The 16,368-nt window shown below is 49.1% G+C and overlaps 1 protein-coding gene across 4 annotated transcripts; it reads right to left on the minus strand.

Annotated features, from left to right (window-relative positions):
- Window positions 1-230: 230 nt before the first annotated feature.
- ogdhb (oxoglutarate dehydrogenase b) lies at window positions 231-16,280 on the minus strand. Of its 4 annotated transcripts, none has more exons than XM_086186661.1 (24): window positions 16,023-16,126; window positions 14,395-14,781; window positions 12,770-12,958; window positions 11,943-12,036; window positions 10,325-10,369; window positions 8,593-8,708; window positions 7,983-8,137; window positions 7,754-7,900; window positions 7,572-7,662; window positions 7,068-7,247; window positions 6,273-6,401; window positions 5,719-5,898; window positions 5,474-5,626; window positions 5,291-5,393; window positions 4,654-4,782; window positions 4,425-4,575; window positions 4,226-4,353; window positions 3,549-3,727; window positions 3,359-3,430; window positions 3,154-3,279; window positions 2,727-2,799; window positions 2,375-2,529; window positions 2,108-2,262; window positions 231-2,006 (listed from the first exon to the last, which is right to left on the minus strand). In XM_086186661.1, exons 2-24 carry the CDS (start codon window positions 14,626-14,628, stop codon window positions 1,886-1,888), a joined length of 3,105 nt encoding a protein of 1,034 aa, XP_086042787.1. In that variant the 5' UTR covers window positions 14,629-14,781; window positions 16,023-16,126; the 3' UTR covers window positions 231-1,885. The 4 variants fall into 4 exon arrangements, with proteins under 4 accessions (XP_086042787.1, XP_086042788.1, XP_086042789.1 ...); XM_086186662.1 differs by lacking the exon at window positions 16,023-16,126 and adding an exon at window positions 15,497-15,649; XM_086186663.1 differs by lacking the exon at window positions 10,325-10,369.
- Window positions 16,281-16,368: the final 88 nt, after the last annotated feature.

Consider the following 16,368-nt stretch of genomic DNA (forward strand, 5'->3'; position numbering starts at 1 on the left):
TTCCTGGAGTTGAAGATGTTCATGTTGGTGTAAACTCGTGCACGGGCGACTTGAGAGGAACTTCCTGCGCCAGGTTCCCTTTACTAATTCCAGGTATCAAGATGAGCATTTTTATTCAGCTTCTCTCTTCAGCAGCTGGAGACCAAAGCAGTCAGACTGAAATGTGTCTGTTCTGGTAGTTTAACAACTAGTAACTTCCTCAGACGTGTTCATGAGCGACAGCACGGCTGTTAAATACGAAAAGCTTTGCATCTGTAATCTTTATTTGCTGTAAACAATAAAACATTTGAAAAATAAATACACTTCAGTTGTGTCTCTACATTTGCATCGATTCTGGTGTGAATTCTGTTTCAAGTCATCCGTCACATTTGGCACAATCAGGCAACGACGGGGAAATAAATAAAAATATGAAAGAAGTGAAGCTGAATTTATGACCAAGATATATACGTACATGTAGATGAAAGTGACGAGTCACTTCAATGTGACTGATGATCAAAGCGCAGGAATATGTTTCTACTCTAAAAGTTTCAATCTCTCTGAAGGTAAAAAACTAAAAAGGTGCAGTAAAACCACGCGATGCCTCTTCCAGCTCCTGCAGCTCAAATACTTTCAACGTATCTTCAATAATCTAAACATCTTTTTCTGGAAAACATCAGGTTATAACAGATTAATGAGGTCACAATCATGCGCTGGAGGTCAATTTTAAATTAAAGACGCAGATTCACAGTTAGCATTCTTGCGCTCATTAGCTTAGCTTAGCATTAAGGCAGAAGGTCTAGCTTAACAGCACCACTTAAGTGAACTCAAGTCAAAGCACCTAAGCAAGAATTAACCCCAACAAGGCCAACTCTTCACAACTTGTGTCATAATGACACAAATGTGGAAATTACTGAGGGTTAGCATGAGCTGCTAGTTTTCTCCACACAGAGACTGAGTGGTGAAACATCCTGCAGCACGTCTGTGTTCAGCTGAGTGACAAACGGAGTCTGACCAGGAGCCGTGTTTCCTGTCTTTTCTACATGTAAATGTTTAAAACAGCATGGACTCGCTCTCTACTGCTCTAGCTTTAGCATTAGCTGATGGTTAGCAGCTAACATTAGCATGGCTCAATTATTGCTAATCATTTGTTTATAATAGTTACACCTTTTATAAAGTCCAACCTAAACTAGCATTGCTGTAGGAATACACTTCATGTCAAATGTGTTTAAATACTAATAATTAGCATCGTTAGCTAGTGTCGTTAGCTAGTGTTGCTGTCCAGCCAATTGAGTGGCTTGTGTGTAACTGCTGCATTCCCTTGAGCTTGGAAGTCAGAAAGTTCCAATTTCTGAGTTTCAACTGGAACGCATCTGAGATCCACCTTGGTAACTGGGAGATACCTGAGAATTCACACACGGTTCAAACTACAGTCACTGTTGGCATTGTTAGCTCGCCGCCTGCGTTACCGGAACATTCCGTTTCAAGCCATGTGATACTGACAGAAACCAGATGTGTTGTCTCGTCCATCTTTCTGATTTTAGATGAGTTGTGTTTTTGCTGCATTCATGCTGGACGCTGCCACTCAGTCAGTGTGACATCACCTGTGACATCATGGGATTTCCTTCGACTCCCTTTTACAAAAATAGGATGATTTTTCAACTTAAAAAACAAACCAGATAAAGCAGTAAATGCAACAATAAATGTACACATTCAGAGCAGGTCGCCTGTCTGTTTCTTCCTGATTGAGCTCATAGTGGCGAGCATGAGGTCGGCATGGTAACAGTGTCAGGAGTCACCTGTGCGTTTGGTTCTCAGAGGCCTGATATGTGGATATTGTGGAGAGACTGGCTTATAAAACCCTGGAGCTGTCCTGAGGGAGGAGGAGCAGAAGGAGGAGGAGGAGCTGTTACTGTTTTCCTGCGAACGCCTCCAGATCGAACGCCGTGTCCATTAAACGCTGAAGCTCCGTCAGGTGAGTTGGCTTGTTCCCAGTGGCTGGAGCTGCTGCCGGCTCTCGACCAGCATACCTACACACACACACAAACGTGCACACATACACACACACACCTTATTCAACTAGAACACCTTTCTGGTAGCTCCTTGTGTACCAAGGCTAAGTTGGACGTACCAGACAGGCCGGCTGCGGTTGATGGTGGTGCGGATCCGAGGCTTGACGTAGTCGTAGTAGCCCTGGTTCTTGTGCTCCTCCTGACACCAGACCAGATCCGCGCTCAGGTAGCGCTCCGCCTCCTCTTTCACCAGGTCAAAGGGGAACGGCGACAGCTGGAAACAGTTAGATGTTGAGACAGTGGCTCCGCCCCTTTAGCGGTTTCAGTTTTGGACCATCCCTGACCCTGGTCCCTTCCTGCGGGTTGGTCAGCAGGTCTGACTTTACCTGTTCGATGCGTACGACAGCGACTGTGTCGTCCATGCCTCGGTTCTTGCGTTCGCGGGTCAGCTCATAGTAGATCTTGCCGGTGCAGAAGAGAACTCTCTTCACCGTGTCTGGGGAAGCCCCCTCGTCTGGGATCAGACGCTTGAAATGAGTTCCTGCAGGAAGAGGAGGAGCCTGTTGATACTGAGACAACAAGCGCAAACTGGAGGTCGTGACTCGTACCTGCGTTTCTCTCCTGCGAATCCTGGCTAATTAGTATGGAATCTCTTACTGTGAAAATCCAATCACTCACGCCTGGTTTTTGTGAAAATTCCCCAACAAGCAGTGTTTCGAAAAACCATAGAACCCTCACCTGACAGCATGTCGTCAAAGCTGGACTTGGCCTCCGGGTGGCGCAACAGGGACTTGGGAGTAAATACAATCAGCTGGAGATGCAGAGATGAAAGGGGCTGATTCAGGCGGGACACGATTCAGTGGCCACCTCCAATCTCAGCCACAGTTCACACACATTCATTCCAATAAATCTACTTTACAAGCCTCTGAAGAAGCTTTCCAGGAGCGTGATTCTCTGACACGTCTGAACACACGACAACAACGACAACAACAACAACCACCACCACCACAGGGGAGGGACTGGGAGTGTTTGTGTGAGCAACGCTCAGCTCAGAGCGGACGGACAATCAGACAAAAACAGACAGTAATCAGATGAATGTGAGGCGGTTGATGTGGTGGATATTTGTCCTCTTTGTGTGGCTCTTGGCCGGCATCATGTGACTCACCGGCTTCCTGAAGGGCAGCAGGATCTGTCGGCGGACAACGTGGAAGTAGTTTGCAGGAGTGGAGCAGTTGACCACGATCCAGTTACAGTCGTAGAGCTGACGCACGGCTAAGTCCTCCGACAGGTTCTGACGGACCAACGGGGCTGATGGTTAGATTTGAGGATGTGAGAACGACTCGGACAGGAAAGAAGACACGAGGACTCACAGGTAAAACATCTGGGTCGTCGTTGCACATCTGTAGGAACCTCTCAGGACGGGCGGACGAGTGCTCGGGACCCTGAGAGGGGGAGGAGGAAGGAGTGGTGAACCAGGACCTCATTTCAAACTCTTAAAACCAGACCAGCAGCTTCTTCTCTCCAAACTAAACTAGAAGCGTTAGGTGGACAGCAGCGCACCATCCCCTCCATGCCGTGAGGAAGCAGCAGCACGATGCCGTTCTGTCGGACCCACTTGGCCTGTCCCGAGCTGATGAACTGGTCGATGATGCACTGCGCCGTGTTATGAAAGTCTCCAAACTGGGCCTCCCACAGGACCAGGGCGTTGGGGCTGGCCATGGCGAAGCCCAACTCAAAACCTGCAGAGAGGAAAAGCTCAATGAGCACAGTGAGTTCAGGAGGAGTCACGACTGCGTTCACAAGCGTGTCCATCAATCATCCACCCAGGTCACGCTCGCACTCGTTACCGGCATAAACAACCTCCGGGCACCAACACCCAAACAGAAATAGTTCCGTTTCTCCGACAGAACGAGACACCTGAAGAGGTGAAAGGTGGGTAAAACTGCGATGAGAGTTACAGAGTATTCTACTGTGCTGGACCATGACGTGAGTAAAAAGTGATGTTAGCTGAACTGCTAACAACATGCTAGCAACACAATCGCTGGACTTTACTGGACAATCGCAGATATTTTTAGAATAAGACTCGCCGTGAGGACAAACTGTCTCGTCCTTCGTCAGAAAGGCTCAAGTCGTCTGTTTTCAGCTCATTCGTACACCATCAGGATGAAGGAGTCTCCCTCGGCGACTCACTGGGAAGTACGAGCAACACGTATTATTTGTGAGTACTTCTGACTCACCAAGTACTCCGTATTCAGACAGCGAGCTGTTGCAGACGGTGTAGGGAGCCTGATCCGGGGAGATGTGGTTCATCGGGATGCAGATCCTCTTATCGACGTTCTGGTCGTGCAGGATGTGATGGCGATGGCTACAACAGAGCAACAGAGCAAAGGTCACCATGGGACTTCTATGGCGGGTGGTGGGTGGCGTTAGTTCTACCTGAAGGTGCCACGCTCCACATCCTGACCACTGAGGCGCACATGGATCCCATCTTTGAGCAGAGAACCGAAGGCCATGTACTCGCCAAGGGCCCAGTCACACAGTCGCTGGCTCACCATGTTCGCTCGGCCCTTCAGGATACGAGTCAAACCTGGAACAGCGGCAGGAATGTGAGGATGTGAGCGTGCTCAGAGAGAACCGATGACCTCAGCACGAGAGAGGAGAGAACCTCCATGTACGGTGAAGTTCTCCTCTGGCACCGAGGCAGCGATGTTCCCAATATGGCCGAGCTCCTCCTCACTGAGGCCTGTGGACGGGCACCTCATTCTCTTGGGTTGACCTTCCAGAGTGAAGAAATCTAATGACACGTAAACAAAGACGTTACTATGGAAACTCAGAGATTAAAATCTTTCATCGTCTCAAATTCAAACTCAAATGCATGAATTTCCAACGGGTTCTTTGGCGTGATACTTGGATGACTCCATCTTTTCACCTGGAGCTCTGATTTAGAAAAAACTAACCTGACGACGTGACATCATCGTGACTCGTTTTATTCAACATTAAGCAGGTCGACAGGTTTAGAGTCTCCACCATTGTGAGTCCGTGTGACACTTGATTCATCTGTACCACCTGACGTTTCTGATCAAACTGATTTGAATTTACGTGTTCATTCTAAAATCAAATTGGATTTATCTGTAGTTCAGATTCCATCAGTGGCCGGTGGAGGCGCGTAGAGCGGCGTGCGCAGAGCGGCGTGCGCAGAGCGGCGTGCGCAGAGCGGCAGGCGTAGAGCGGCAGGCGTAGAGCGGCAGGCGTAGAGCGGCGTGCGTAGAGCGGCGTGCGTAGAGTGGCAGGCGTAGCCTCACCAGGCCAGGGCGAGTCCAGCCAGTGTTTGATGTGCAGGATCTTCTCGTCTTTGGAGCGAGCGTACGCCTCCTCACAGATCTTGTCGTACTTGGCTACTTCCTCCTGGAACCCGCGGATGAAGAGCTTGTTAGGCTGGGACGTACTGACAGTGATAAATGGTGCAGGAGCAGAAGTGCTTTGACCTCGTAGTCCTGCATGGTGACGACTCCCTCAGCCATCAGTTTCTCCGTGAACTTCTGCAAGACTCCGTTCTGCTTCTTGATCCGCTTGTACATCAGCGGCTGGGTGAACATGGGCTCGTCCATCTCGTTGTGGCCGTTCCGTCTGTAACACACCTGAGCCAACGGAGACAACGTTCAGCTGCGCTTTTATCCTCGCCTCACAAGCGACTGCAGGTTGTTGTGACATAAAGCTAGTATCAACCCACCAGGTCCACCACCACATCTTTGTGGAAGGTGTTCCTCCACTCGGCCGCTACGTTGCAGACGTACATCACGGCCTCGGGGTCGTCGGCGTTGACATGGAAGATGGGGGCGTTGACCACCCGCGCTACGTCCGTGGGGTACGGAGAGGAACGTGCCACCCTGGGGTCAGTGGTGAAGCCGATCTGTCAGGACAGACGTGCCACTGCTTATTTCAGGGCGTCTCAGCACCGCTATCAGGGTTTAGCAAACGTTCTGGAAGCTGCAGTGCATAAAGTTTAGTCAGGTAGGATTTTTACTTCTTCTACGTGGAATTTCTACACAGATTCAACTGTGATGATGAGTCGGGTATTTATCACTGCTGACACCTGTCAGTACCTGGCTGCAAGTGTGTACCTGGTTGTGTGTGTACCTGGTTGTGAGGAGTGTGTACCTGGTTGTGAGGAGTGTGTACCTGGTTGTGAGGAGTGTGTACCTGGTTGTGAGGAGTGTGTACCTGATTGTGAGGAGTGTGTACCTGGTTGTGAGGAGTGTGTACCTGATTGTGAGGAGTGTGTACCTGGTTGTTGACCACCACATGGATGGTTCCGTGGGTGGTGTAGGATGGCAAGTCGGACAGGTGGAACGTCTCGTAGACGACGCCCTGGCCTGCAAATGCAGCGTCGCCGTGGAGGAGGATGGACATCACCTGGGAGCGACCGACAGGTCAGTAATAACGGTCAGACTACTGGTTTCTATGCATGTTTTACTACCACACTGAAGCAGTCTGAACATTTTTCACAATTTTGTAGTTTGTTAAAACTTCCTGGAAAAGTGTGTCTGAACTCAGCCAAGGATACAATCAGTTCCGACGTCCCGTATCCACAGAGACAGGACATGAGAAACAACACAGATCAGCTGATTCACCGTTCCTTTGATCTCAGAAGCCTGACAACAATCTGCATCACCAACTTCAACCCTCCGTTTCACTTTTACTTCAGTGTTCTGACATTGATTTTGGGTGTGGACAGTAAAGTAGCGGGTGGAGGTACTCACTAAGATGGGGTTTTTCCCACCTTCATTTCTACTTTGTGACTCCAGAATGCAGGAAGAACCAGCCACGTTTACTTGGTTGAAGGTAATGCAGACTGGTGGCTAACAACAGCTAAACTGTCGAAAAAAAACATCTGTTTACGAACTCTCCCAGCTGTCTGGTATAATCCAGGTTTGTCTTAATCCACTTATGTCTTCAAGACCCCATAAAACAATTTAATTTGAGACTGAATAAATAAAATGGAGCATCTGTGTCTGGCGTGACAACTGGTTCACTGTGCCATTCTGCTGCTAGCATGGCTAAGAGCTTAAACCAGCGTACCTTCTTGCCCTCAGTGTCTCCACAGTAGAACTGCTCAGCTTTGGTCTTGCCCTGCACCACTGGGTCCACCGCCTCCAGGTGAGATGGGTTCGCCATGAGCGACAATGTGATGTATCTGTCGCTGACCCGGTTCATCCTCTTGTGATACATCCCCAAGTGATACTTCACATCACCAGAACCCTGAGAGCAGCAAAGACGAGACAGTGTTGAAGTGTTGGACCTCGATTCTCCAGCAACTGGTTCTGAGTGGGTGCCCAGGGAAGCATCGACCAGCAATGCTGGTTTCAGGCTCTTAGGATAGCATTAATGCAGATCTGCGTTTGTAGCAGCCTCGCTAATGTCACCAAGCAGCTAACATTAGCTGCTAAACCACTTGCATTCACATCAAACGAAGTCTTTTTGGGCAACAATCATAAATAAAAAAGCCTCAGCCACCAGTTGCGGTTAACAAAGAGCACAGGACAGTGCGAACAAAGGTGCTAATCGCCATTTTTGCGAACGCACCTCATCTGCAGCCTCCAGTTTGGAGTCAAACTGGCAGAAGATCTGGTCCAGCTCCTTACGGATCACGTTAGCGAGCACGTTGAGCCGACCCCTGAGGAGGCACGAGAGGGACAGGACGTCAGCTTAACACGAGCAGTGCGATAAAGGAGACACGATCACAGGAGACTTAAGCCACGGAAAACCTGTGAGGCATTCCCATGATGACACTCTCCACGCCGCTCGCACTGGACTTATCGATGATGGTCTTGAGGGCTGGGATGAGCGATTCGCACCCCTCCAGGCCAAAGCGCTTCTCTGATGACCACTTCCTCTGGAGAAACTCCTCAAACCTGCGAACAGAAGGAGGTGCTGCCGCTTCACATTGCCACTCCTCAATCACAGAGGAACATGGAAGCAGGAGAGGACACACACCTGGTGGAGCGGATCATTCTGGCCAGTAGGGTCCTCTTCTCCTCCAGGCTGAAGCGCATGATCCCTGGAGTCTCAAACTTCTGGCGGATCCACTGGCACTGCTCCACGTCATTGATGAACATGAACTCCACCCCGATGTGCTGACAGTAGGCCGTCTGCAGGAGGGAGAGGAGGTGGCAGGACTTTCATTCAGATCAAAAGTAGATAATTCTGAAGGTCTTGAAAGATGAAAATGTTAAACCCCGCTGGCAGGGAAAGAGTTAAACCCGTTGCTGTTGTTGTTTCTGCTGATTTGACACAAAAGTGGGAACAAAGGTCGAGAACAAAAGCCATCAGTATCAGTAGGCAGTATGAATCAGGACTTGTTAACGCCGCTGCTGATATCGGCCCAGAATTACACGACAAGTGCGTCAGAGCAGCGACGCAAGGATCTGATGAGTCTGAACGAAGTCACCGGGCTCTGATTCCAGCAGCTAAACAAGGACGAGTTTTACAGGCTGGGAATAACGTCTCTGTTGTCGTTTCCTTGGAGACGTTTGGTCTCATGATGCAATGACATTATACACGCAACTATTTGTTGACACTACTGACCCACTGTAGAGGCTATTACCTCAAGGCGGTGTATAATCTCCCTGAGTGGCAAAGCGCCCTCGTTGCCTCCAATGAAGGTAGTGGTGGGAAGCCGGAACACCTTGTCCAGGTCGGACTGGGCCAGCCCGTGGAAACCTGGTGCCACCGCACCGATGCAGGTGAAAGCCCAACAAACAAGAACACAAGACAGTGAGAAAAACATCCAGAGATCACAATGAGATTGAATCCACGATCAAATACATAAGAGTTTATTATAGTGACAAATCAGCACTTTCCTAACAGCTGTAAACATCTGGGAGTGAAGTTCAACACCAGGGTGGGAAGAACAGCTGACCTGCCTATCAGTGACAGTAAAACCCCCCAACAGACCTGGCGGTGATTAAATTACGTATCAACCATTTCAGAGCAGCAGTCTGAGACGTTAGCTTGTGTTTATCTCAAGCATGTGATGTCCAAGATAAAACAAGAGAACACAATGTCCGCTTCTGTTTGTCTGTCAGCAAATTGGCGCCAGCTGCTGCCTAAGACGTTCCAATCTACTATGCCCGAGTCAGCGTTCTAGTTGGGGAGCTTTAGACTTTCCCCCCCTTCATCCTCGGGTAAAAACACAGAAGCTGTTCACAGTGGTGTTCAGCCAGAGGAGCCGGCCAGCAATCTAATCACAGTCCCGTTTAATGAAGCAGGACCAGATGAGCTCAGATTAGTCCTGTGTGACCCCACTGACGACAGGGCGAAGGTTAGAAGAAGCCAACAAACACAAACACACCCTTAAAGCAGCACCAACCACACACAAACCCCCTCACTTGGTCCCAGTTTAACCAGCAACATGTCTCAGTACCACCCCTGCACCACGGTTCATTACCAGCCCACCAGATCGCCGACGCAGCAGGAATAGAGGCAGTGTCATCTCTGCTTGCAACTAGAGATGCACAAAGTCTTTCCATAAGATAACAACAAACTTCAGAGGCCCAGAGGGGACAATAAAGAGTCCCCTCTGTGCTACTCACGCTAGTTAGCTTAGCTCAATGAATGGTAGTGGATGGGAAGTGTTAGCATTGATCTGTTAAGTCCTTAAGATTTTTTTTTTTCACCAACCTGTTCTGATGTGCATCAAAGTACGATGGGAACTTTATCACCCCCTTGACGAACAAAGTGGTATTACAGGACAGGGCTGACCTCGGTCGACCCCACCAGGGCCGACTGACCAGGGCCGACCGACCGGGGCCAACTGGTTCACATGCTAACTTTACATCTCTGCTTCACTTTAAATGGACATTGTTGTCAAAACTGTTCCTTCTCACGTTGTTAACAGTTGTAGTTCAGGTGAACATTTACATTTTATCTTTCATCGCGGCCTGAGGACTTCATCTTATACCATGAAAAGCGCTTCAGAGGTCGTCGGGTTTCCACTCAACGTTTCGGACACTTTAACTGCATGTTTACAAATTTTGCAAAAGAAAGTGCAACTTAGGGGACGTTTCCATCTGCTGCTCTTCTGCATCCAATGCAAACTTACATTGTTTGAACAAAGTGAAAATGTACATAAAAAAACGGGATGTTAATGGAGCTTGTTATTCTTTGAGGTCACAGGCGAACGATAGAGTGGTTTTCAAGTGACCGCCACCACAAACATGGGGGGGGGGCCACCCTATTAGAGTTTTAATGTTAGTGTGCAGTTCACCAGCAGAGTCAGGGCACATGTTAGTTCCCGCAGGAGGAGGAAGACCATACCACTGAGGTTCTTGTCCTACCTCCAGCATTCAGAGAACCAAGACGCTCCTTATAACGAGACAACTCTGGAGGCATGAAGAAACACAAACACACTGGTTAAGAGCTCCATGGAGCTTCTCACATGTTGCTTCAGCTTGCTGGGGCCCCCAAACGGTGGGTGGCGAGCTATTGTCGGCCCTCGGTGAGCCTCAGTCCAGCAGCACAAAGAGGAGCTGAACAATGCCACTGTGGAAACATCCTCTTACAGCTCCCAACAATCACCTGCTGACCTTTCATGAGGCCGCTGCAAACACTGTAGTTTGTTCTCTCTTTTCACGGCTGCAACACACCTGAGCTCATGCGTAATACAGAATACCATTCCTGGGAGGATCGCATGTAAACACGTCTACAACACGCTTCAGGAGTGAGGCTGAGGTCAGAACACGCCACACGTCTTCATCTGATTATTCCTCACCCGTCTCACTGTGACCTTATTCAGGTTCAAGAGCTGCTGACATGGCAGTGTGTTGTTATTCAGAGGCTTCTCTTTATCTGGTTCACGTGTCAATATTGACATCCATGTAAACTACAGCAGCTCCTGCACACGGCTGGTTGTTAGCTGGGTAGAAACCTGTAGTCCTGTTACTCTTCCCTCTCAACAACTTGTTCCAGGGATTTGAACTTATAAACCTCACAATCTTACAAATAAATTCTTCACTTCTAAGCACTGTAACTTTTCCTGGAGCAGTTTTTGCTGCCTCTGCCCTCCTCTGGTCTTATCTCCCCCCCAGACCTCATTAGCTGTACAGGTTGAGCTGATAAGAGCAGCAGAAGAAGAAATGTGACAAACAGCACAGCCGTCCAAAACACTCAGACATTTATGATGAATTAACTCGTTTCCTAATAACTGACTTCAGTGAGTTGGTTCCTGCAGGTAATGTTTGTGAGAGTGGAGAACCTGAGAGTGTGTATTCACACCTTGACATGAGGAGTTTAACAGTCGTGAAGGATTAGCACACTGCAGTAATCTATTAATCCTGTGGCTCAAGCATTTGTGTAGGACGTGCCTCCTCGGCAGGGAACAGCAGGAAGGTGTTTGTCTCAGTAATCTAATCGGAACCACTGCTCAAAAATGTTCATCATCCAGATTATCTGCTCTACCGGCAACGTCAAAGACACCACCTTTCCTGCCGCTGTGACTTCTGTGCGGCGACGGCTTTCTCAACTTTGCACAGACAGAGATCATATAAGCATCTGTACTGATAAAGACCTGTTAACAATTGATGAGGGGTTTCCTGCTTTGATGTACCATGAACATGGATTTAAGTAAATCAATAACAGAACCCCGTCGACCTTCACTAGCATCTCAACCACCGATAGACTATATTTTTCAAGGCCTGGAAAAGCTACGTGAGTTTTCCAGGTATTCCATGATCCATCGGCATCAGAGCTGCTGCCCCTGGAGACGCTGAGAAGATGCTAACAAATAAAAGCTGGATCCTCCAAAACAAAAGGCTGGGATGAGCAGCAGTGAGAGTACATGAACAGAGGGACAGCACCAGGGAGACACTGGCGTGATTTGTAGCCTCGCACACGAGCGTGTCGCAGCGTGGAGATTCACCACGAGAGAAGACAATTACAGATGATTATATTTCTCACCAACATTCTGGGAGCCAATGGAGCACGGGGCGTCATCAAAGTCCACACAGCTGATGCCCAGAGGGTCCAGCTTGGCGATGTGATGCCCTCGCACCTACAGACGGAACATCAACACGTCAGTCTGAGTTGCTGACCATTTCCTGGAGCATTCCCTCACTTCAGTCTACTCCTGAGCAGGATCCAGGTCAGAGGTCAGAGCTGGTGGGAACCAGAGCTGGTGGGAACCAGAGCTGGTGGGAACCAGAGCTGGTGGGAACCAGCGCTGGACGGCCCGCGAGCTGGTGAGCCTGACAGGCGGAAGCTCACAATCTGCTGCACTGATGCGAGAACATGTTCTTTACTGGAACAGTTTGTAATTCGTAATTTCAAAAATGTATTACATTTGAACAAATCCAACATTTGGTTCTGTGAACACGCCTGTGTGAAGTGCTGCACATCGCACACACAGAGCTGCGTATATTAAGACGTTGTGATGGGTGATCATTAGACTGAGACACTTTCATTCACCGATCAACGTTTACAGGCCACACAATAAAACCAGGTGCTTAGAATCTGTAGAACTGTCTGGATATTTCTGGTCAGCTGATGAGAGCTGGAACCAGGCTGCCTGAGGCCGGTTTATGGTCTCGTTCACTGCACTGTACTTCTTTCCTTTACTTTTTCTAGTTTTTATTCTCCAGGTTTGTGTTGCACTTGTTATCCTATTAACGTTTGAAATGAAGAATTCATTCACCGGCCAGCACCAGGATTTCTTTGCTGTAGTAATGAACCTTCCCAAGTCCCAGACCTCTGTTACTAACTAGCTAGCGCAGGTGTGTGTGGCTTACCTGATAGGCTCGTATCAGCGACTGAACCGCAAGATGATCCCCCACCAGCTTCTCCACGTTAGGCTGAACGCCCACCAGTGCCGGGGCCCGGGCCAGTGCCTCAGCTGCCCCAGCAAGAGGTGGGGGGCTCTGGTAGGCTGCACCAGGAGGAGCGCCGGCATTTGCGTTACGGAAAAATATATCCCAGGACTACAGGGAGAGAGAGGAGACAACTCAGAGGAGGTGAGGTAGCAGAGTAGAACTCAAACACAACATCCAGACTGAGCGTCCACACACGAGCCAGCTAACCAGCTAGCTGGCTAACCCTGCTGGTCGCCCTGTAAACATGATGGACAGGAACCTTATTTATTAAAAAGCAGAGGTGCTCCTTCATATTACAGGCACTGCTACCACCGAGGCCACGCCCAGCGGAACTGGAACTGTTTTGTTTTTGGTTGTGGTGTGTGTGTGTGTGTGTGTGTGTGTGTGCGTGTGTGTGTCCTGAACACAGTGTCAACCACAAGGAACACTCCTCTGTTCTGTGTATCAAACACACCAAAAGGCTTTGAGATCAGAATCAGTTTGACTCTGGTTTGTGAAACATATGGCAGCGGTCATGTGACACTGCTGGACTGACACTGAGCTACACTGCTAGCGTGGCTACGAACCTGTCTACACTGCTAGTTACTGGCTTATGTTGTGAGAAGACCTGGATGAGAAGCTTCTCCACAGGAAGCTGAACATCAGCTCCCGGGTGGCTGCGGCGGGGGCGTTCTGACGTCCTCCTGACAGCACAGGAACACCAGCAGCACCCAAACTTACCCCGTTTCTACAAACAAGTGCCTGTTAGTCTGTCAACAGCAACTGTGTGTGTGTGTGAGAATGTTCTGATACACACACAGCCACCAAATAATTCAAAAACACAAGTGAACCCTTGAAAGCATGTGGCAGTGCCAGAGCTGCGCTGGAGGCGAGAGATAACACAACTCAGGTGGTGAGACACCTGAGCGCCCTCACACACATCAGCAAGTGACAGTGAATGCGGCACGGTAGAACGACTGAAACCACCAGAGCAGTGGTGGTGAATCGTGGCTGAATGAACTGAACCAACGGACAGCCGGTGCTGATACCGAGGTTTCTTCCTAGTTTTCTTCAGTCTAATGGTCGAATGCGCCATTTCTTCTTGCCGTTTCCTTTTCGTCATCATGATCAGTTATTCCCAGTTATTTCCACGATAAATCGATTTGGAACACTGACGGTCAAGGAAACTGAACAGCGAACCTGGTGGATCTCACCGCTCTGCTGTGACGCGGGAGAATCTCAGTCTTTTTCTCTTGTGAGTTTTGATGTGTCTGAGCTTTCTGGAACATCTCTCCGGGACACGAGTAGCTGGTGCTGCTGTGTGTGTGAGCCGAGTGTGTGTGGGTGTGTGTGTGTGTGTGTCAGTCGCTATTTGCCGCTGATCTCCTATCCTAAGGTACCGATGCACACAGCATCACACCGGCTACTTAGCGACCTTGAACCCACTTAGTCCTGACAGAGGAGAAGACGAGGGGCCGCTGAGGGTGTAGACGTGCAGAACTCGTTTCCATGACCTCCTTTGCTCCTCAGGAAGAATTTCTGTTGTCAAAAAAGAGGTTTGGTACCTTGTGAACATTTCTGGGGTTCTCCAGCCAAGCACTGTACATCTCCTCCACGTAGTTGGAGCTGGTGCCGTTCAGAAAGGGCTCAGCCGCTGCAGACGTGCTCAGGCGGCCGGCCGGCAGAAACGTCCCCAAGCCACCTTCAACCACTGGCGGTCTGGGTTGGGATGGGTTCTGAGGCGTTAGCCCAGCCGTGAGAGGCCTAAGCCTCGCAACTGTAGTCCTCCACCGATACATGGCCACAGGCCAGTGCAGCCCCTCCCCTCCTGGAGCAATGCAGCAGCGCTACGCAAGACCAGGAAACCCTCCAGGCTCTCCACAGCCGCCTTTCCCGTTCCTCCTGTTTGCCTGAACCGATGAGCCAGGCTCTCCCCTGCAGCTGATCCTCCTCTATGGATACAAGATTCTCTCAGTCAGAAACATGAATCTCATCACGACTGCATCCAAGCAAGCACTGAAGTTAGAAGTCCCCTGAAAATACAAAAACCCCAGTTCTGTGTTCACACGAGTGTCTGACTGCTTCTCTGCCTGAGGGGCGTGTTAGCAAAAGTACAAATATTCTTGTCAATATATTAATGTGCTGATGAGGTACTTTTGTAGTCCAACAGGAAGTCAGCATGTCACCAAGCGGTATTTTTGTTGTCTGAAGTTATCGTATCAGGGATGAGCTGTGTTTATAGCATAGTCCAACAGGAAGTGGTCATCTCCATGGTTACTCCACCAACAGCCAATGGGACTGTTCCATGTGACTTTAGATAACTGAATCAGAAAATCAGTGTTGTGACCCTGGTGTAGTTCCTCCATAGGCTAACGTTAGCTTAGCACTGCTAACCCTTGCATTCAGGCCTCCAGCGTCATCAGAGTGGCTCATCGGCCCGGTTCAAGAACCTTCTTCACTCATCAGTGACGAGGAATCAGTAAATAATGATTGATTGTTTTTGATAGCAACAAAAACTTGAATTTTTAAACTCTGTTCAGACTGACATCAACAAATACCAGATAAATAAAGTAAACAAGCACATTCTTGAAATCTAACAGCAAGAAGTTTTAAACTTTAAGTTGTTAAAATAAAAAAATAATTAGGAAATAAATAATGTCTGAACACCTGAAAACTCCACTGAGGTACAACAAAGTATTTGTACTTCATCAGCGTGAGGCGGGACTACTTTCAGCAGCAGATTCATCCGCGTCTGGAGCTCTGGCTGGTCCGGCGTACACGTGTGTCCAAGGTAATGAAAGTGATGAGGCTCAGTGATCCCCAACAATGGAGCTCAATTGACCCCCCCCCCCCCAACACACACACACACACACACACACACACACACACACACACACACACACTCTAAGTCGTTCCCAACAGATATACAGGACCGTGACCCGCCAAGTCTCTGACCCTCGACCCGGACAAACAGAAACCAAAAATACATTTGGCCCCAAACAAGCTAACTACCTAGCACGCTAACCACCTAGCTGGGTAAGTGGCTAACTCACGGTCGGAACGCGTTCATGCGCGCGCGCCTGGCGGTTCGATAACTTGTCAAAAGTTGATACAGAAAAAAATATTACCCGTTTAACCGTCACGCTCGCGCAGCCTCCAGTGTGTGTGTGTGTGTGTGTGTGTGTTTGCCTACCGAAGTGCGCCGGTCTTGTTCCAAGCGCACGCAGTATGTTGAGTGTTTGTGTGTGTGAGAGAGAGAGAGACAGATAACAAAGCCTCGCGCTCTCGGCCACTGTCTAATCACTTTGGTGCTGAAATACGTCACACCCGTGATGACGTCAACACAAAGCACCGCTGCGTCAGAAAGCTGAGCTAATGTCCGTGTGTAGCCGGTTAATGGATTGTTTACGTCATTTAATTGGTCCCAGCGGGTCATTAATGGTTCGGAACACTGAAGTGTTGATAGTTGGAGATGAAGAACCATGTTCAGAACCAGTCGGGTCTTGATGACGCTTTCCAAGTAGAACAGTTCAATTTGT

Source organism: Aulostomus chinensis, chromosome 19 (assembly GCF_037954235.1).
Source record: "Aulostomus chinensis isolate RoL2024-O1b breed Wild chromosome 19, RoL_Achi_v1.0, whole genome shotgun sequence".
NCBI lineage: Eukaryota > Metazoa > Chordata > Actinopteri > Syngnathiformes > Aulostomidae > Aulostomus > Aulostomus chinensis.